General features: G+C 46.4%; 1 protein-coding gene across 12 annotated transcripts in view; it reads left to right on the top strand.

Annotated features, from left to right (window-relative positions):
* The window catches only part of prdm16 (PR/SET domain 16), a 771,474-nt gene that overhangs the window by 738,155 nt on the left and 11,440 nt on the right, over positions 1–21,879 (top strand). For all 12 annotated transcript variants that reach the window (XM_033047847.1, XM_033047849.1, XM_033047848.1 and 9 more), the window contains one exon: positions 18,902–19,144. In XM_033047847.1, coding sequence (XP_032903738.1) covers positions 18,902–19,144 — 243 coding nt within the window. The remainder of the gene's footprint in view (positions 1–18,901; positions 19,145–21,879) is intronic.

Below are 21,879 nucleotides of genomic sequence, written 5' to 3' on the forward strand. Positions count from 1 at the left end.
CATAACTTTTTTAATACTGAAGATATGAAAGTGAATTAGGTGTCAAATTAAACTTCTTTTTATGCTTTATCCGATGGGATAAATTAAAGACGATTTTTAAAATCTCAAAATTTTGTAACATTGCTATTAATTGTTTCTTAAACAATGGGATAGTCCCAGCCTCAACTACCTCCTCTGGCAGCTTGTTCCATACACCCACCAGCCTTTGTGTAAAAAATGTACCCCTCAGATTCCTATTAAATCTTTTCCCCTTCACCTTGAACCTATGTCCTCTGGTCATTGATTCCCCTACTCTGGGCAAAAGATTCTCTGCATCTACCCGATCTATTCCTCTTATGATTCTGTACACCTCTATAAGACCACCCCTCATCCTCCTGCGCTCCAAGGAATAGAGACCCAGCCTAATCAACCTCTCCCTATAGCTCAAACCCTCTGGTCCTGGCAACATCCTCACAAATCGTCTTTAAACCCTTTCAAGCTTGAGTGTGGCTGTGAAGTATTTCTCTGCACAGACCAACATCAGGGCTTTATTTCTGCACTGTCAGCCATTCCTTCCCTAGCCCCATCTACTCCCCAGCCTAAAATGACAACTGAATACGGAAGCTTATCATGAAAAAAATAGATTTTTCCCTAAATGTGCTTCAATAATCTTGAGGTTCCTCCAAAAAAAAGAGTATTTATTGGCAACAGTCGGTGGTTGGACAAGCACTTATTGTACAGCAAGCAGAGTCAATTTACTCAGAAAACAGAGCCTGTTTAAAGAGTGGAGGAAAGAGAAACTGGGACAACTGTTCCCAATCAAAACAGAGTCATTTCTCCAGATAAATGCATGATTGAAGATACATACAAATTAGTGCATAAAATCAATGTTAGTACTTACAGCAGTTTGAAAGGGAAATGACCCAGTCACCTCCAGTCTATATTCTAATGTTATCCCTGTATGCAGCCAAGAGAACATCTTGTGAAGAGGAATGTGGTCGTTTACGACTTTGTAGCGTGAGTCTTGGATCACCATTCAAAAATGTTATCGCCAATTGTAGGGATGCAAATATGTACAGTAATTTGCATGATGTGCATACATACATTAGCTGCAGGGAGAGGTTCCACAGACTCGCATTGGTTTGTCTGGGACACCTGAGGTTGTGGATAGACACAAATTGCTAGAGTAACTCAGCGCTTCAGGCAGCATCTCTGGAGAGAAGGAATGGGATGCTGCCTGTCCCACTGAGTTACTCCAGCATTTTATGTCTATCTTCGATTTAAACCAGCATCTGCGGTTCCTTCCTACACCCGAGGTTGTGGGGAGACTGACAGAAGTATATCAAATGATGAGAGGCATGCGTACGGTCGACAGTCAGAACCTTTTTCCAGCATAGAAATATAAAATACCAGAGGTCACAGCTATAAGGTGTGAGGGGCAAAGTGTAAAGGAGGTCTGCAGGGCAAGGATTTGTACAGAGGTTGGTGACAATGCGCTGCCATGGGGTGGTGGTGGAGGCAGAAATGATAGTGGCATTTAAGACCCTTTGGATAGGCGCAGAGATATGTAGGGAATGGAAGGATGTGGGTTGTGTTCAGCTAGATAAGAATTAGTCTAGTCTAGCATCATGTTTGGTACACACATTGTGGGCCAATGTTCTCTGCTCAATGAGTTGAAATAGCTCAGTCATTATCACAGTTAATTCATGGCAAGGAAGGGAGGCCCCTTCTGATTCACCAACCCAGAGTTCCAAACCCCCAGCACTACCCCACATCGCAACCAAGGCCCAGGCTCCACTGAGCCATCACATGACTGAGCTTGGGATCCCAGGCAGGAAGTTTGGAACTGTGCCGCTCTATGTTCTCAGGGTCAAGGATGACTTCAGTCAGGTGGGGTCTAAGGTGGCTGAATAGTAAGTCCAACATGGAAATATAGGAATGCTGTGGGTAGGACAGTCCTATAACGGAGGCTTGGCAGCAGGGGGGTGGGTTGTTGGCAGACCACACCTTTCAACACATTACAAAGGCTTAAATATGTCTGACTGAGATGTTACATAATATACCTTCATAGGTCTGGATAGAGTGGATGAGGAGAGGTTGTGTCTGCGAGAAGAGGTCATAGCCTCAGAGTTAAAGGACGTATAAGGACGTTAAGGGAGGAGTTGTGGCAGAATTTCTTTATTCAGAGGGTGGTGAATCTGTGAAATTCATTGCCACAGAAGGCTGTGGAGGTTTGTACGGGTGTCAGAGGTGATTGGGAGAAGGCAGGAGAATGGGGTTAGGAGGCAGAGATAGATCAGCCGTGATTGAATGGCGGGGTAGACTTGATGGGACGAATGGCCTAATTCTGCTCCTATCACTTATGACCTTATGACCTTGTCACGCACTCTGGGACATATCTGGTTGCCAGCTTTGTGTTGTAGTTCTGGCCAAGCCATCACCCCCTTCTCCAATGAGGCCATGAAATGGAAGTGTAACACACGATGAGCACCCGCGTCATGTGACTGTACTCACACCTCACCACATGTCATGAGATGGGGGAAAGACAACCCTTTTGAAAATGCACTTTAGCACTCTCTCTAAACCATCAAACAAGGGAACAAGACTATAAACCAGCAAGGATATATGTTTGTAAGTCTGTAACAGCGTTCACTTTGAATTAGATGGTAGACAAAAATGCTGGAGAAACACAGCAGGTGAGGCAGCGTCTATGGAGCGAAGGAATAGATGACATTTCGGGTCGAGACCCCTCTTCAGACTGAATTAGATGGTAAGCAGTTTAATAACATTCGTCTGAAGAAGGGTCTCGACACAAACGTCACCCATTCCTTCTCTCCAGAGATGCTCCGTGGCCCGCTGAGTTACTCCAGCACTTAACATAGAAATGTAGAAAATAGGTGCAGGAGTAGGCCATTCAGCCCTTCGAGCCATTCAATATGATCACGGCTGATCATTCAAAATCAGTACCCGTTCCAGCTTTCTCCCCATAACCCTTGATTCCGTTAAACCTCAGAGCTCTATCTAACTATCTCTTTATCTCTGTGTCTATGTGTCTATATTCTTTGTGTCTTTCTTCGGTTTAAACCAGCATTTGCAGTTCCTTCGACATTGTGTGATGCGATCAAGTGGAGATGTACTTTAACTGCCAATCCCTGCAATAGGTTGCAAAGTCTCATTGCTGTGACTAAACACTTTTGTGAGGCAATCAATGACTCTTATTCCTCGTTGTTTTAAATTTTTTGAACCAAAAATAATTTAATCAATTAATATTTACATAAAAAATAATATTTACAGTACAATATAAAACGAAACAAAACCCACCACCATAATACACGTCAAACAAATATACTAAATAAACTCCTATACAACTGCATAACAATCCCCATCAGGGGATATGGGGAGAAGGCAGGAACGGGGTACTGATTGTGGATGATCAGCCATGATCACAATGAATGGCAGTGCTGGCTCGAAGGGCCGAATGGCCTCCTCCTGCACCTATTGTCTATTGTCTATTGACTTCCACCCCCGCGGTGCCCAGCGGTCCCGGAAATCCTCCAGGGTGCCCGTGAACAGCGCGTAGTTCCTCTCTAACACCACCCGGGCACGGATGTAGCCCTGGAAAAGGGGCAGGCAGCCGGCTCGGGCAGAGCCCTCTTCCGCCTGGCACTGTGACTTGCCGATGGCCAGCTTGGCCAGGCCCAGGAGCAACCCAACCAGGACATCTTCAGCCCTACCCTCTCCCCTACGCACAGGGTGTCCAAAGATGAGGATGGTGGGTGAGAAATACAGCCAGAAGGCAAGGAGCAGCCCCTTTAGATAATGTAACAGGGGCTGCAGCCTCACACACTCCATATACACGTGGTACACAGACTCTTCCAGCCCGCAACAGTGGCAGGCGGCTGGCGAGTCTGTGAACCGCGAGAGAAACAGGTTGCAGGGAACTCCTTGGTGCAGTACCCTCCACCCCAGGTTCCCAATGTAGAGGGAGAGTATCCCTGTGTAGAGGGACCCCCACCGGGGGACCCCCTCGCGACCAGAAGGCAACACCGACCGCCACTTGGTGTCTGGACGGTGGACCAGGGCGAGGAAGTGCAGGGTTTGGAGGAGGAGCCTGTACAGGACACGCCTCCTTGTGTCTCGGAGGGAGGTGAAGGGTGTCGAGGAAAGGCGGCTCAAGTTGTGTGGGACCGGCTCCCGGGATGGATTACGGCCCCTGGGACCGACGAATACTTCCAGCTGAGCGGGGGTTTGCTCAACCACAAGTACTCCACACGTTTGAGCCCCCCGACACCCGGTGGGGCGGGACAAGGACCGGCTGCTCTCACGCCCGGGCCATCGCCCTTCGCCGGCGGAAGCGGGGCCTTGTCGACAGCAACCAGGTTCCAGACTCTCCACAAGTCCCTGTAGAAGCCAGTCATTCCCATCAGGACCGCACAGCTGATGCCTACCATCGGGATCCGCGTATCTCCTTGAAGGCAGCGGCCACATTGGAAAAAGTGCGTCGCCAGCACTTGCCACCTGTGAGGATGCCCTGAGTACAGGTATCTCTGCAGGGTCCTGAGGCGGAGAGCAGCCAACTTGGTGCGAATACACACCAGCGACTGACCGCCCTCCTCGATCGGGAGACTCAGGACCGCTGCAGAGACCCAGTGCTTTCCGTTGCCCCAAAAGAAGTCCACCAACTTCTTCTGGATGATCCCAGCAAAGGTGGCTGATGGGACCAATGTGGTCAATCTGTACCAGAGCATGGAGGCCACAAGTTGGTTAATGACCAACACCTTGCCCCGGTAGGAAAGCACTCTGAGGAGACCCGCCCAGCGCCCCAGCCGGGTGACGACTTTCACCTCCAGCTCCTGCCAGTTCGTCAGCCAGGTCTCTGCACCGGGACTCAGGTAGACTCCCAAGTAGAGGAAGTGCGTGAAAGGCCACATCTCCTCCGGGAGGGAGTCCACCTGCCAGGGACCCACCAAGAGTCGAGAACATTTCCCCCAGTTGATCCTGGCAGAGGAGGCGGCCGAGAAGACTCGTTGGCACTCACGCATCCTCTGCAGGTCGACGGGGTCGGTGACCAGGAGGAGCACATCACCGGCGTTGGCCGCTCTTATTCCTCTTGATGAGAACGGTTTGCAGCTTGGCAGGTTGTCTTCTTCAAGTTTTTAACCCTTCAAGGAGCCACCAACATGTGCAATTTTATGGCTAGTTTAGTCTAGTTTATTGTCACGTGTACTGAGGTGCAGTGAAAACCTCACAACGAAAGGCTTTTCAGATATATCCATGCAGAACAGAACCATTTATTTTGGCTTTTATACCCATAGATCTGTAAACTGCATCATATTCAAACAGCCTCCCGGCTAATCCCTGAAGTGGGTTCTGTCTGACCATTTTCTATATGACCTCTATTTTTCTGATCCGTTGATACAGTAATTTTCAATTGGAGCATAAAAGGTCGCACTTGCTTGTCAATTCATTTGCTAAGTAATCCCAAACCTCTCTACTAAACGTAAGCACTGACATTTAACAGTGAACTTTCCTCATGTACATATTCTCCCATAAATAAGCAGCCTTTTGTCAGAACCAGGTTTTGATTCCTAACACAAGTTGATGGTATACATCAGCGTGCAAAACCACCTATTAAAATGATTCTCGGAGAAGAAATGCAGACTGAGAAGGGGAGAGTATCAGGAGCCTGACTGTGCATTAGAGTTATTTATTTTGCTTTCTGACAAGTTTTCTTGCTGAATTCCAATCTTGCCAGACCTTTATAACAACAACAAATTACTTCATCAGTGAATCAATTACTGTCACATCTCATATTCTTATCCACACTACAGCTCACACATGCTCACCTTCCTCCCCGCTTCTTGCACTCTGCAATATACGTAGAAGAAATTCTTTCTCCCAAAAACAGATGTAGGCACAGAGGGAGTTTTATAAAAGGGAGAAAAAACTAAGACCCTTTACGGTGTTGCTCACAAGTTCATCACATCTAAAACACCTTAAGAGTCAATTTTAAATTAAGACAAAATGTGTAGGAAGGAACTGCAGATGCTGGTTTAAATTGAAGGTAGATAGATACAAAATGTTGGAGTAACTCAGTGGGACAGGCAGCATCTCTGGAGAGAAGGAATGGGTGATGTTTCGTTCGAGACCCTTCTTCAATCAGTCTGAAGAAGGGTCTCAACCCAAAACATCACCCATTCCTTCACTCCAGAGATGCTGCCTGTCCCACTGAGTTACTCCAACATTTTGTATCTATCTACCTTCAATTAGGACAGTTCTTTATGGAGAATACCAGCCTCACAATTAGCTTTGTCGAACACGAGGACGAGAATGAGCAGATGATCTGCTGCATTAATGGTGAATGAAGTATAAAATGTATCACGGATTCAGCTACGTTGTGGAACTTTTTACATCCACCCGGGCAGGACACATTGTTTAATATCTCATCCAGAAGATCTCTAACTGTGCAGTACCTCGTTGGTCTAAATAATGAGCTGAGATCTGTGTGGAGGGGCTTTAACTCATGGCCTTCCGACTCAAGGCGTGTGAACTGTCCTAGTTGTGCACAGTCTATCTTATCTATCTATCTTAATCAATTCCTTCTGGCAAGTGAAACTACAGTCTTTGTCCAAAATTAGACCCCCCCCCATATCATCATAAGGCCAGGGCATTACCCGCCCTGGCCTTGTGCCTCGAGCAGCTGCAGATGGAGGCAGGCCCTCTTCTATCATCCGTTACCTTTCTAACTCTCCCTTCAGTAATGTTGGAGAACTTCTCACAGTGAGGATTGGGAGAGATACCAGAAGATCTTCAGTACTTGAGCAAAGTACAATGGAGGGAAGAAATAAGAGGATAAAAAACATTACACGTTAAAAACAAAATGCAATTCTCAAAGCCCCTGAACAAAGTTGCTGTCGTTTCAGCAGTGGGAGTTATCCAGAATTCAGCTTCATATTCCCACCTCCACTGACCTCCAGTGTCTCAGACAAGGTACTGCAACTGCAACAAGTTGCATTTGTAACAAGCTATCAGACTATTTTGGAAGACCATATCTTTTTACTGTTTTACATACTGGAACATAGGTCAGTACAGCACAAGAACAGGCCCTTCAGCCCACAACATCTGTGCCAAAACGCCTCACATCACCCTTATCCCTTCATTCCCTGCATATCCATATGCCTATACAAGTCTATTAAATACCACTAATGTCGCTACTTCAGCAACCATCCCTGACAACACATTCCAGGCACTCACCACCCTCTGTATAAAATACTTGCCTCACACATCTCATTTAAACTTTGCCTCTCTCACCTTAAACCTAAGCCTTCTAGTATTTTATTTTACAATCCTGGGAAAAAGATTCTGACTATCTGTGCCTCTCACAATTTTATATACTTCCATCAGGTCCCCCCCCCCCTCAACCTCGTCGGTCCAGAGAAGACAATCTGTCTGCCCAACCTCTCCTTGTAGCTAATACCAGGCAAACTGGTAAACTGGTAAACCTCCTCTGCACCCATTCTAAAGAATCCCCATCCTTCCTGTAACGTGGGGACCTAAACTACACACGCACTGTAAATGCAGCCTAACCAAAGTCCTATAAAGCTGCATCGTAACTTCCTGACTCCTGTATTCGATGCCCTGACCAATGAAAGCAAGCAAGCCAAAGAGAATGCTGAATGTAACCAGTCCCAGAGTTACATTAACCTTTATTACTGTTTAATTAACTAAGTGCTTCGGTTTAAAGAACTAGCACTCATGATTCAGAACAGCAAAGATTCACTTGGTAGAGGTGCTGCCGTATTTAGAGAGGCTGTGCATGTTAGACCTCTGCTTATCGACATGTGAAAGAATGAGAGGTGACCTACTAGAGCATGTAATATTCTGAGGAAATTGATGAGGTTGAAGCCTGCCAGTATGTTTCCCCAGTGAGGATATTTGCAACTAGCAAGCATTGTTAAGATGGAGATGAGGAATTTCTACACTCAGAAATGAGTCTCAGCCCAAAGGCACTAACACTACATAAAGAGATTCAAACTTTGTTAACCCAAACCCCTGAGAAGATGTTAATGTCCAGTCATAGTTCATGCATAGACAGGGCTCCAGGTTTGGACCTGTGTGGACACTGCTTACAATATTCAGAGAGACACAGTGTCATTCAACGATTGTGGAACCAAGTCTATCAATTTCATGTTAACCATCTACCTTTGTAATGGGATTTCATTAATTGTGGTAATTGAAAACCAGGCAGACAGTCATTTCTGGGCACTCATATCTGGCTAAACTAGAAATGTTAGTTTGTGTGTGACGGAGAACAATAGCTTCTTCCACGCATGTGATTGGTCCCCCATTTTTGTACCAACTTTTCATTTTGTATTTAATGCACAATTGTATGGAATTCTGCACCGAGTGAACAGTCATGACTTCATTACACCGATATACACTGACTAATATAGTAATGAAGGGTGATAGAATGCTCATGCTCATTGGTCGGGACATTGAGTATGGGTCACCAAGCCATGATGCTGCTCTATAAGATCTTGGTTGGAATGTATTTGGAGTATTGTATGTAGTTCTGATCGCCCCATTAAAGTATGGATGTGGAGGCTTTGGAGAGGGTGCAGAGGAGGTTTACCAGAATGATGGACACAAAACGCTGGAGTAACTCAGCGGGACAGGCAGCATCTCTGAAGAGAAGGAATGGGTGACGTTTTGGGTCGAGACCCTTCTTCGGAATGATGCATGGCTGAGGGGGTATTAGCTACAGAGAGAGGTTGGTCAAACTTGGATAGTTTCCTCTAGAATGCCAGAGTTTGATGGGACTAGTAATCCAAAGGCCTGGATCAATTATTCCAATTTAGTTCTAAAACTCTGGAAAATAAAAAAACAGTCAGTAAAAAAGTGTTCATAAATCAGTCAGATTGTCATTAAAAATCCAACTGTTAATCGGTGTCTTTTTGAGGTCGACCTACCTCGCTGGTCAATTTGTGACTCCAGTCTTATGAGCCACGGAACTGGTCTAACAAGCCACACAGTTGTGTAAAGTTGTTGTGGACGACAAATGTTAGCCTTAATGTAACCAGAAGTGTGATTTCAAACTATCATGGTAATGTCTTGATTCAAGCTGTGGTACACGGCCAGGATCTCTGCACTTTTTAAAGTATTACATGTTAGCTTTGTAAATGATCTATTAGTTTGTAGAACTTGCGACGTTTACTGCGAAGTTACCCAGCTGAGGAAGGTTATTTTAAGTTAAGAACTCTTTCTGTTTGGAGGCAGTGGAATCAGGACCGCACTAATTACCAAGCCCCCCCCCGACCCCCACCCCCCCACTTCCCCCTTTGTCCCCAGACGACAGAGCAAATGACCCTTTTCCTGCTACAAGACAAGGTAGCCTGCCCGACCAGACGCCGGTCCCTTGACACCCAAGCTGCTAACTCAACAGATGAAAGAACAGAGCTTCTTAAAAAAAAGAAAATGAAGGGGAATGTTGTTCTATCTGAAATCAGGTCCGACCAACTTTATCCACTGTTTGCTTTTCTTCGGGGCCGAAGCAAGACAGTTTTCCATCAGCACTGTGATTAAATGGCACTCGCACTCTGCCGCCAAGCCTTTAACAATCCTACAAGAGGCTGAAAATAAACAAATAGCAGAAGGGGAACATCAGACTTTAGTCGGTTGCTGAACGGGGGGGATAGGTTGGGAACAATCGGGATTGTCTTTTGTGGAATAAAGGAAAGTCATAATGGTCTTTTCCTCAGCGCTCCAGGGAAGTTCAGATTGGGGCCTAGTTTGTACAAAAGCAAATGCCTGGAAGGCTTGGTGTGGTTGAGCTAGTGAGGTGACATGACCGAATACATATATATACCCACGGGGGGAAAATGATTAAAAGACTTAACACAAACACTAGTTGACATGTGCCGACTAATGGATGTAGACTCCTGAAATCTAGTACCAACATGGGTGGAGGTTTATACATATTTTAATTAAAAGCTGACTTGGCTCATGAGTTATTTAATCTGGATTGAAATAGAATCGAGTGGTCTGTGCCATAAACTGAGCTCCTGTCTATGGAGAAAGTTTTGATGTTTTTTTTCACTCTGGACCTGTCCTGGGATCAGATTTATTTGTACAAAAAAACTGAATACGTTGCACGTGTGCTGTAAATGGAGCTCTGTTCTCCAAGTGTACATCAGCTTCCGAGCCCTCCTCGAGCAGGAGACAGAGATTTCTGCTTCTCCACTCCTTGCCTGCGCTGCCCAGCAATATTTGTGCCGAGGAATAATATTGATCGGTGATGAATGAAGACGTGTGTGTTTACCCAAGACGCTAGAAAGCCAGTGTTTGTGGCAGCAGGGGGTTCGAGCCAGGTGCTGCTGTGGACTTGGACAGTCTAACATCCTGATAAATGCACACCTTTGTTTCAATCGCCTATCCCTGAGCTAACTTGCAAACTTTGGGTCTTGCACGGCATGAGCTAAGCTGAACCTTTGCTTTAACCGCAGTTTGGGAATTGGTTTATTTACCATGGGTTTTTAGGTCACACTCCTTCGATACCCCTCGCCAGCCTTGCAGTCGACCGCACTTCCATTTTGTTGAGCGTTAGTTTTCTTTTAGAAGATGCGAATTGCTGTACTCGGCAATCTCTCCAGAGATGCCGTGGCTGGTGAGCAATGGGAACGAGGTGCTAGGCAGCTTTCACCCATCCCCATTGTCAGGCTGATTTGTATGTCATGTACGATCAGCATGGCTGAGTGTCCAAAGTGGGGCTTGGTCCCAGAAGCTTCTGGCTCAGGGACAAGAGCATAGAGTGGACGGACACTGGCCCTTCAGCCCAACTCATCCATGCTAACCATGACGCTCCATCAAAGTGAGTACTGCAAACTGAATTACAGCTGGCACTTGTGATGCAGAAGTGTAGTTACAGTTAGTTTAGTTTAGAGATACATTGTGGAATCAGGCCCTTCTGAGTCCTTGCATACCATCAGTCACCTAGTACACTAGTTCTATCCTGCACTCTAGAGACAATTTACAGAAGCCAATGAACCTACAATTCTGCATGTCTTGGGAATGTGGAGGAAACTGGAGCACTTGGAGAAAACCCATGCGGCCACGGGGAGAACGTGCAAACTCCATCCAGACAGCACTCATAGTCAGGATGGAACCTGGGTCTGTGGCGCTGTAAGGCAGCAACTCTACCGCTGCGCCACCGTGCCGTCCCTATCAAGTGTTGTGTTTGGAATCAATTACTTTCATACGCCACTTATAATTAGCAACAAGATTCCCATTTCCTTTGTCGGGATCCGGATCTTGCGAGTCGCACTGGGGAAAGAACAAAGGCAGGTTCACGTGTTGAAAGCCTGCTTCCTCAAACACCACTGGCTGCTTGTGGCTCAAATCCACGCAGGTTGCCACACATTCTACTCTCAATAGGTTCAAAATAAAGTGACAAAAAGTCGCTAAGCTAAGGAGTTTTGATAACATGCGGGGCTGTGTCAACCTAACTGGCCAAGACTGCTCAGGCTGACAGGCTGTTGTAATGGAGTGGTGACTCCTTCGAGAGGTGCCTACAAAGTATAGGTGCAATATAGACAGAACAAGCGACTATTTCATAGACCAGTAATGACCTAAAGGCACCTTACAACCTGGTGGTCTGAAGACTCGTGGTCAGTGTACCCACTGAGTTACTCCAGCACTTTGTGTCTTTTTATAAACCAGCATCTGCAGTCCTTGTTTCAACAATCTGGCATGGAGGAGACACAAGGAACTGCAGATGCTGGTTTACAAAACAAACATAACACACTCAGTGCACCAGGCAGCATCACTAGAGAACAAGTGAGGTCAGAATTGTTCTTCAGACTGATTGTAGTGGGAGGGGAGAAAGCTGGGAGAGAGGTGGGGGCAGGACAAAGCCTGGTGAGTGATAGGTGGGTACAGCTGAACCCAGGGCTTGATTGGCGGATGTGTGGACAAAGGTGAGGGATGGATGGCAGATAAGGAGGAACGAGGAGTGGAACGTGAATGTGAAGCCGCAGGAAGGGATTTTCAGGCTGTTTTTCAGGTATTTCCATAACTGACTAAAATAGGCAGCATGGTCATGTCATGTTTTGTAAGTGGCCTGAAACCCATTATAATAGCTCACTGGGCTAAACTGTTCAGCTTTTGTGATGACAGATGTGGCCAAACCACTACTCGTTACCAAACCTTACAGACTGATTCAGTATAACCCTTGCAGTTTGACAGCACTGTATCTCTAAACTAAACTACCCAGTTATATCCATTGCATTTTAATCACCCCACTTTCCCAAGAACTCATCCAGACTCCAACACCGACCAACACCAGGGGCAATTTACAGAGAACAATTAACCTACCAACCAGCTCCTGTTTAGGATGTGGGAGGAAACCAGAGCATTCAGAGGACGCCTATTTGAGAACAGCCGCAGAGATCAGGAATCAAAGCCGGGTGGCTGGAGGTGAGGCTGCAGCTCTACCAGCTGCACCACCAAAGGTGTTAGCGACGTGAATCGATGCCCCTGTTACTTGTATAACCATATAACAATTACAGCACGGAAACTGGCCATCTCGGCCCTTCTAGTCCGTGCCGAACTCTTACTCTCACCTAGCCCCATCTACCTGCACTCTGACCATAACCCTCCATTCCTTTCCCGTCCATATACCTATCCAATTTATTTTTAAATTATAAAAACGAACCTGCCTTCACCACTTCCACTGGAAGCTCATTCCACACCGCTACCACCCTCTGAGTAAAGAAGTTCCCATTCATGTTACCCCTAAACTTCTGTCCCTTAATTCTGAAGTCATGTCCTCTTGTTTGAATCTTCCCTACTCTCAATGGAAAAAGCTTATCCACCTCAACTCTGTCTATCCCTCTCATCATTTTAAATACCTCTATCAAGTCCCCCCTTAACCTTCTGCGCTCCAAAGAATAAAGCCCTAACTTGTTCAACCTTTCTCTGTAACTTAGTTGCTGAAACCCAGGCAACATTCTAGTAAATCTGCTCTGTACTCTCTCTATTTTGTTGACATCCTTCCTATAATTGGGCGACCAAAATTGTACACCATACTCCAGAATTGGCCTCACAAATGCCTTGTACAATTTTAACTTTACATCCCAGCTTCTATACTACGTTACTTGTAGTAACATAGAATTGTAATGCTTTGGGGGAAAGCATTGAATCTGCTGTAAATGTTAGCCATCAATTGACACTCTGCCGTGTAGCTGTGCCTGCAGTGTAGGATGCCTCAAAACATGGCCCCAGATGGCCCTGCTGGCTCTTGGTTGCCGCAACTAAGCAAAGAGCAGTGGCGGAGTTGGAAGGGATCAGGATGTATCACATTATATGATTGTTCGCCAACCTTCAGTCCTCGCTGAGAAAGCTTCTGCTTTGCTGGTGAAAGCATATTAATGATGCAAAGGGTGCCAACTGTGAATAAAGGCCTACACATACATGCCTCTTGCCCCTAGAGACTTGGGGGAGTAGTGGGAAAGAGCATTGAGTCGAAATTTTAGAGTGGCTTTCGCCAGTCGATGCAATCCAAATAAAGAAACTCTAGCCTCCTCTAACTACTCATCTGGAGTATGTATTAAGCTGCCGTCACTTCCAACTAAAATATGCTTCTTTACTCTTACTTAGCCCGGCATCTGTGGTGCACCCCTGCCCCTGAAACCGGGCATCATAGTATTAAAAAAAACACTCAAGATGTGTTATCCGTCCAAGTGCAGACTACCTGAGGTTTGGGTGAGTTTTGTGTTTGTTCAGCAGGGTTAGAGGGGGATCTGGCCACATCCCAATGACGTAGGCGAGTGAAAAGCTGACCCATGAATAAGGCCCAAAGCACAAGAAGCACCACTTTCTGCAGCAGGTTCTCTAGCTGTAAACCCAAAGGGAGCTTGGTCAACATACTAAGTAGACAAAAACGCTGGAGAAACTCAGCGGGTGAGGCAGCATCTATGGAGCGAAGGAATAGGTGACGTTTTGGTTTGAGACCCTTCTTCAGACTGATGTGGGGGTGGGGGAGGGGAGGGGACGAAGAAAGGAAGAGGCGGAGACAGTGGGCTGTGAGAGACCTGGGAAGGGGAGGGAGAAAGCAAGGACTATCTGAAATTGGAGAAATCAATGTTCATACCGCTGGGGTGTAAACTACCCAAGTGAAATATGAGGTGCCGCTCCTCCAATTTGTGGTTGGCCTCACTCTGGCCATGGAGGAGGCCCAGGACAGAAAGGCCGGATTTGGATTGGGAGGGGGAGTTGAAATGCTGCGCCACCGGGAGATCAGGTTGGTTGATGCGAACTGTGCGGAGGTGTTGGGCGAAGCGATCGCCAAGCCTACGCTTGGTCTCACCGATGTAGATCAGTGGATGCAATAGATGAGGTTGGAGGAGATGCAAGGGACAGTGCCAGGGGAGGTGATGGTTTGGGTAGAGGAGACAAATTGACCAGGGAGTTACGGAGGGAGCAGTCTCTGCGGAAAGCCGAAAGGGGAGGAGGTGAGAAGATGTGGCCAGTGGTGGGATTCCGTTGCAGGTGGCGAAAATGTCGGAGGATTATCTGTTGTATGTGACAGCTGGTAGGGTGGAAGGTGAGGACAAGGGGGACTCTGTCCTTGCTACGGGTGGGGGGATGGGGAGTGAGAGCGGAGCTGTGGGATAGAGAGGAGATCCTGGTGAGAGCCTCATCTATTGTCGAAGAGGGGAACCCCCATTCGCTAATGAATGAGGACATCTCCGATGCCTTGGTTTAGAACACCTCATCCTGGTTGCAGATGCGGTGTAGACGGAGGAATTGGGAGTAGGGGATAGAGTCCTTACAGGAAGCAGTGTGGGAAGAAGTGTAGTCCAGATAGCTATGGGAGTCAGTGTTCAACACCCTCATTGCCTGTTCATTGTTCCTCCATTCCAATACAATTATACTTCAGACAATTTGTACTTTTGGGCAGGATAGATAGATTCTTGATTAGTACAGGTGTCAGAGGTTATGGGGGGAAAGTAAGAGAATGGGGTTAGGAGGGAGAGATAGATCTGCCACGATTGAATGGTGCGGTAGACTTGATGGGCCAAATGGCCTAAGTCTACTCCGAACACTGATGGCCTTGTGACCTTCAGTCACTTGTTATCTAGTTTATTTCATCTTTGTGCTCCCTCTAACCCCAAAAAGGTTTAATCACCAGTCTAATCGTCCTATTTACCAATTTCTGCCTTTAATTCACTCATAGTTCGGTCATCAGTCTATTTTTCAATGTATTGTTGCTCTCCATCACTGAAATAACTGTAAATGGTTTATTCTGGAGTACCAATGGTTTATTCTGGAGTACCACACCAAGTGCTGGAGCAACTCAACAGGTCAGGCAGCATCTGTGGAGAGAATGGGTAGGCCACACTTTGGGTCACGACCCTTTTTCAGACTTTTTAATTCCTTTTCCTCAGAATAAGTACGAAGCAGGCAAGGCCTGTTGTTATTGACCATCTCTTGAATGTTGAGAAGTTATTGCTGGGCCCTCTGTGTTGAGGGTTATGTACTCCCACACTGCTGATGTGTTGGAAGCTCCAGGATTCTGATCCCAGCAACAATGAAGAAACAGCAATCTAGATCTAAATTATGTAACCTCCCAGGATGCCTGAAAAATACAGCATTCTAAAGCATCTTTTAACATTGTCATCGAAGCCAAGGAGATTGGAGATACAGTGTGGAAACAAGCCCAACAAGACCAAGTTGACCATCAATTATCCACAGTACTCTTGTTTTATGTTATGCCATTTTAGCATCTTGCACACTAGAGGCAATGTGCAGAGGCCATTTAAGAGACTCAAGAATCAAGAGTGTTTTATTGTCATATGTCCCAGACATTCTTACTTGCAGCACAACAGAATATGTAAGATTAGTCTGCGATCTTGTTGTCCCTTGGGCAACAGTAACCATAATATGGTGGAATTCTGCATTAGGATGGAAAGTGACACGGTTAATTCAGAGACTAGGGTTCTGAACTTAAAGAAAGGAGACTTGGAAGGTATGAGACGGGAATTGGCTAGGATAGACTGGCAAATGATACTTAAAGGATTGACGGTGGAGATGCAATGGCAAAGATTTAAAGACCGCATGGATGAACTCATGAAATTGTTCATCCCTGTCTGGCGACACATTCTACACAATTAAGTCACAGATGATAACCAAACTGGTTGAGTGTTGAGAGGGTAAATGTATCTATTTCTGTGTTTCTTTGTTGATAACAAGGTGCGACTTTAGTCGGGTTTGAGAGGGTTCTACCATCCCAAGTGATACAGCTCCTGAGGGTGGGAATGGGAGCAAGGAGAAGAGGCTAGTATTAGGCCCATGAGACTTGGTACAACAACATCCTCCATCTTTCATGCTTCTCTCTGGTGAATTCTGTGTTTAAGGGAAGTTCATATTGGGGGAATACAGGTTTACCTGTTTGAATGAGCAATTGTAAGTATCAAGTAGCCCACTCCCAAAAACAGGGGAGAAACCTGAAGATCAAATCTATTTACTGGGCCCAACCCAAACCTCACCCCCTCCATGACACACTGGTCAACCTGAGGAGCACCTTCAGCAACAGACTGGGTCCACCAAGATGCAGGACAGATCGCCACAGGAGATCTTTCTTCCCAGTGGCTATCAAACTGTCCAACTCCTTCCCCTTCTGTCGTGGGGTAGACTGACTCTTGCCCCCTCCCCCTCCCCTCCACAACCACCCCACCAATCTTTGCACATCCCCAAACATTTCCACTCATGTTTCATGTATTTTGTGTTTTATGACTGTTGGCAGATCAATTTCCCTCCTGGGATAAATAAAGTTCTATGGTATGGTATTGAACTCTCACTGCTGCTCGCTGCCACAGTATGTTCATTTTCCACTCACAAGGCCTCTCTCACTCACACTGGCAGCATGTGCCAGCCACTGTTATGTTCAGAAGCAAAATACTGCAGAAATTTGAAAAAGACAAAGGGGGAAATGGTGCCTTTGAGTCACTCCAAAGGCCAGACAGCATCAATTGAAAGAAAAACAACATTGACATGAAAATGTGACCGCTTATCAGAATTGGATAAAGTTGTCTAAGGGGCAGAGATAGGAAAAAGGAAGAACAAAGGGGAAGGCTGGTGATCAGATGGAAGGAGTGAAGAGGTCAGGAAAGGACGCATGAAGCAATTGAAAAGGGTGTGCTTAAAGAGCAAAGTGAATTCAACGTGATACAAATTGAGGCAGCCTGAAGGGCCGGTCCCACTTACGCGATTTTTTCAGCGACTTGCCAGCACCCGTCATAGTCGCAGCAGGTTGTGGAAAATGTTCAACATCTTGAAAATCCAGCAGCGACCAGAAAGAGGTACGACTCTTTGGGCGACAACTCACGACCAAACAGGCGTCACCCCGCGACATGTCGACACATGACGCCTGTATGGTCGTGACTAGTCGCCCAAAGAGTCGTACATTTGTCTGGTCGCCGTTGGATTTTCAGCAACCTGCTGGATTTACAACATGTTGAAAATTTGCGGCAACCTGCTGCGATGAGGACGAGTGCCGGCAAGTCGCTGAAGAAATTGTGTGAGTGGGGACAGGCCCTTCACCATTTCCAACAGGCAAAGGATGAATTGTCAGCCAACAATTAACTGTGAACATGGAACGGTTTAACCAGCAGGGGGAAACAGTCTCCACCATGGAGAGCAACGTTGATGCATGGGCTTCACAGCTTGTGAACGCTGTTGTGTTAACCCTAGAAATGGCTCAATAGTCCTTTGAAACATAAAGCAGATTTTGTTGATTTTTCTAGTTTTCACACATGCAGTGATGCTGTTGTTCACTGAGCCTACAGTAAACTATGGAATGAGGATGAATCCAACTGCAAACTCCCAGTCCTCTAACAGTTTGCTGATGTCTGTCTCCCATCTACAGGCATGAGGTACAGGTCCTCTATCAGGTTGCTGGTAGTTCTGGACTGCAGGCATGAAGTACGGGTGGTCTGAAGTTAGACACCAAATGCTGCAGTAACTCAGCGGGACAGGCAGCATCAGATTTCAGTCTGAAGAAGGGTCTCGACCCAAAACGTCACCCATTCCTTCTATCCACAGATCCTGCCTTCTGGAGATACTCCAGAATTTGGTGTCTGTCTTCAGTGTAAACCGGCATCTACAGTTCCTTTCTACACATGTACAGAGCTTCAAATTCCTGGGCGTGCACATCTCTGAAGATCTTTCCTGGTCCGGGAACACTAATGCAATTATCAAGAAAGCACATCAGCGCCTCTACTTCCTGAGAAGATTACGGAGAGTCAGTATGTCAAGGAAGACTCTCTCTAACTTCTACAGGTGCACAGTAGAGAGCATGCTGACCGGTTGCATCCTGGCTTGGTTCGGCAATTTGAGCGCCCTGGAGAGAAAAAGACTACAAAAAGTAGTAAACACTGCCCAGTCCATCATCGGCTCTGACCTTCCTTCCATCGAGGGGATCTATCGCAGTCGCTGCCTCAAAAAGGCTGGCAGTATTATCAAAGACCCACACCATCCTGGCCACACATTCATCTCCCTGCTACCTTCAATGACTGCAATGACCAGGTTCTGGAATAGCTACTTCCCCACAGCCATCAGGCTATTAAACCCGGCTCGGACAAAACTCTGAACATTAATAGCCCATTATCTGTTATTTGCACTTTATCAGTTTATTTATTCATGTGTGTATATATTTATATTATGGTATATGGACACACTGATCTGTTCTGTAGTCAATGCCTACTATGTTCTGTGTGCTGAAGCAAAGCAAGAATTTCATTGTCCTATCAGGGACACATGACAATAAACTCACTTGAACTTGAACTTGAACTAACAGGTTGTTGTCTCTGGGCTACAGGTGTGAGGTACAGGTGGTCTAACTGTTGCTCTTGTCTCTGGGCTACAGGCACGAGGTGCAAGGTGGTCACCAGCAGGCTAGTCATCCGCTGACCAAGCAGAAAATGGAGGAGGTTGATGATGAGGATGAAGAGGAGGAGCTGGAGGAAGAGGAGGAGGAGGAGGATGAGAGCATGACAGAGAAGTCCCAGGATGACCCAGTTTCACCGAAGACTGATCCCACAGCCTCGTTCCGCGAGAGTGAAGAGGAACGCCCATCCCCGCTTGCCCTGGCGTACGAGCAGACCCACCGGTGGGTATCACCCAGACATGTCTTACACATCCCCCTCGTGACAAAGCATGCTGCCCTTCCCCACGAATGCTTGGTGTATTACGTATGGACTGAGAAGGTCCACATGGTGTTGGGGCCATCTCATGGGGTGCTGTTTCCATTAGAATCGTACTTGATTTAAATCTGGCTCTTTCATTCCACTTTGTTTTGTAATCTGTATGGAGCGATACGGGTTGCTGTTACCCCATCACACACCATATGGAGTATAATTCAGTGGAGAGTACAGGAGGCATTCAGCTCACTGGCACGTCCCTCTGTGACCACTGAACAGTTTCTAGTACAAGATTAAACTCCCTTGCTACCCAACTCCAGCAATAAACTGAACAAGCTTTTGGAGACGTCACATGCAATAGTGACAGTTAGAACTGGAGTGATACCACATATTGCATCTCATTCTAGTCACAACCAAGTCTTCACTTTTACTGGCCTTGCCTCCACCAAGTTAGAGGATGTCTTTAGGTGTCATCAGCAACTGTCGTAGGATGACAATGTGCCCAGCATTAATGGAATCTGATCTCATTCCCCTCACAGTGTGTGTGTGTGTGTGTGTGTGTGTGTGTGTGTGTGTGTGTGTGTGTGTGTGTGTGTGTGTGTGTGTGTGTGTGTGTGTGTGTGTGTGTGTGTGTGTGTGTGTGTGTGTGTGTGTGTGTGTGTGTGTGTGTGTGTGTGTGTGTGTGTGTGTGTGTGTGTGTGTGTGTGTGTGTGCGCGCCTGCGCTTGTGTGTGTGTGTCAGTGTGTGTGTGGGCGCGTGCGTGCGCGTGTGTGTGCATGCCTGCGTTAGTGCGTGTGTGTGTGTGTGTGTGTGTGTGTGTGTGTATGCCTGCGCTTGTGTGTGTGTGTCAGTGTGTGTGTGGGCACGTGTGTGTGTACGCGTGTGTGTGCGTGCATGCGCATGTGTGTGTGCATGCCTGCGTTAGTGCGGGTGTGTGTATGTGCGCGCGTGTGTGACAGAGACACTCTTCTACACGACACACATTCCCACACATCCAAACACAGGAACGTGCACAATCATGGCCACATGCTCTCACACACGTTGACTCTCCATGTTCTCACACATGCACACACGCACAATCAAGCAAATCTGCTTAGACATTCCCAAACACACGCAACATGGCATACACCCCCAGTCTCACTCTCTCTCTCCCCCTCTCTCTCTCACCCACTCACTGACTTTCCCTTTCACACATGCACTCCCATACACACTCTCACTCTCTCACACACACTCTCTTTCACACCCACACACACTCACATACAAACACACAGACGCATACTATTTCACACACACAAATATTCATACTCTCACATATACACACCAACACACACACTATCACACATGCTCTCACTAACTCTAAAGGGGCTGTCCCACTGCGGCGACCTAATTGGCGAGTTTAGAAGAATTTAGGAGAGTTTGAAAAAGTGCATTGTAGAAGACCTCCTTCGAACTCCTTCGACTATGATGAAGACTATCTAAGACTATCTTCAACTACCTTTGACTACCCTCGATTACCTACGACTAACATGCTGATCTACTACCACCTACTACGACCAAACCTACAAGTAAAGAAAAATCTATTTTTTCCATGGCGACCTTTTTTTACTCGCGGGCATTTTTCAGCATTTTGAAAAATACGCCGCGACCTAGCTGAGGCCTCAAGTACGCGGGGACTACTCTCGAGCATGAAGGAGAGTTACAAACACCTCCTTGGATCTTGAGTATGAGTCGAGGGCAAACTCTTCTGAACTCGCGGATTAGGTCGCCGCAGTGGGGCAGCCCCTTAATACACATGCACAGACACGCTCTCACACACACCAACATACACACGCACAGACACGCTCTCACACACACCAACATACACACGCACAGACACGCTCTCACACACACCAACATACACACGCACAGACACGCTCTCACACACACCAACATACACACGCACAGACACGCTCTCACACACACCAACACACACACGCACAGACACTCTCACTCACACCAACACACACTCTCACACACAGTCACACTCACGCTCTCACTCACATTCACTTACACACACACACACACAACTTCAGAAGTTATTGGGGAGACTTCATTCTAAGCACAACATGCTGGTGACATACATTAGCTAAATTTGAATCTACAGACTGTTTGTTATACTCTGTGGACTCTACCTTATGCCATCAAGCCGACAGATTTAAATTGGCCTGTCACATAGATGTCTTTAAGATTAAGCACCAGGAGTATCACCAGAGGGATTGTGTGCTGCATGGTGATGGGACACTGTTGCAATCACAATTCCCTCTGCAATTTGTAGCCAATTGTGCTGAAACTAGGCTTTGAATTCTGAAATTTCATTCAAACAATTGTCTTGCAGAATTCAATTAAATTAAACAGGAGTTCTCGTGGTATAAGATATAAAAAATCATTTTTTGTATTATATTGCTATTTTCATCTGAATGGCATAGTATGTTCAGTATGTGGGCTGTCATTTGTGGGATTTATATTTTCGGTGGGGAGGAAGGGGGGTGGGGGTGAGGCTTCATCTAATGGGCTCTCTCTTTCATTGGCAAACACAAAAGCTCAGTGCATTCACATCCTCATTAATAGATGCGCATTCACATTGCAATCACCTCCATTATATAACGAGCAAAGGAGTCCAGTCACACTCATTCACTAAAGAGCCAATTACATTTCACTCACTCAT

The sequence above is a fragment of the Amblyraja radiata genome, chromosome 31 (assembly GCF_010909765.2).
Source record: "Amblyraja radiata isolate CabotCenter1 chromosome 31, sAmbRad1.1.pri, whole genome shotgun sequence".
Taxonomy (NCBI): Eukaryota; Metazoa; Chordata; class Chondrichthyes; order Rajiformes; family Rajidae; genus Amblyraja; species Amblyraja radiata.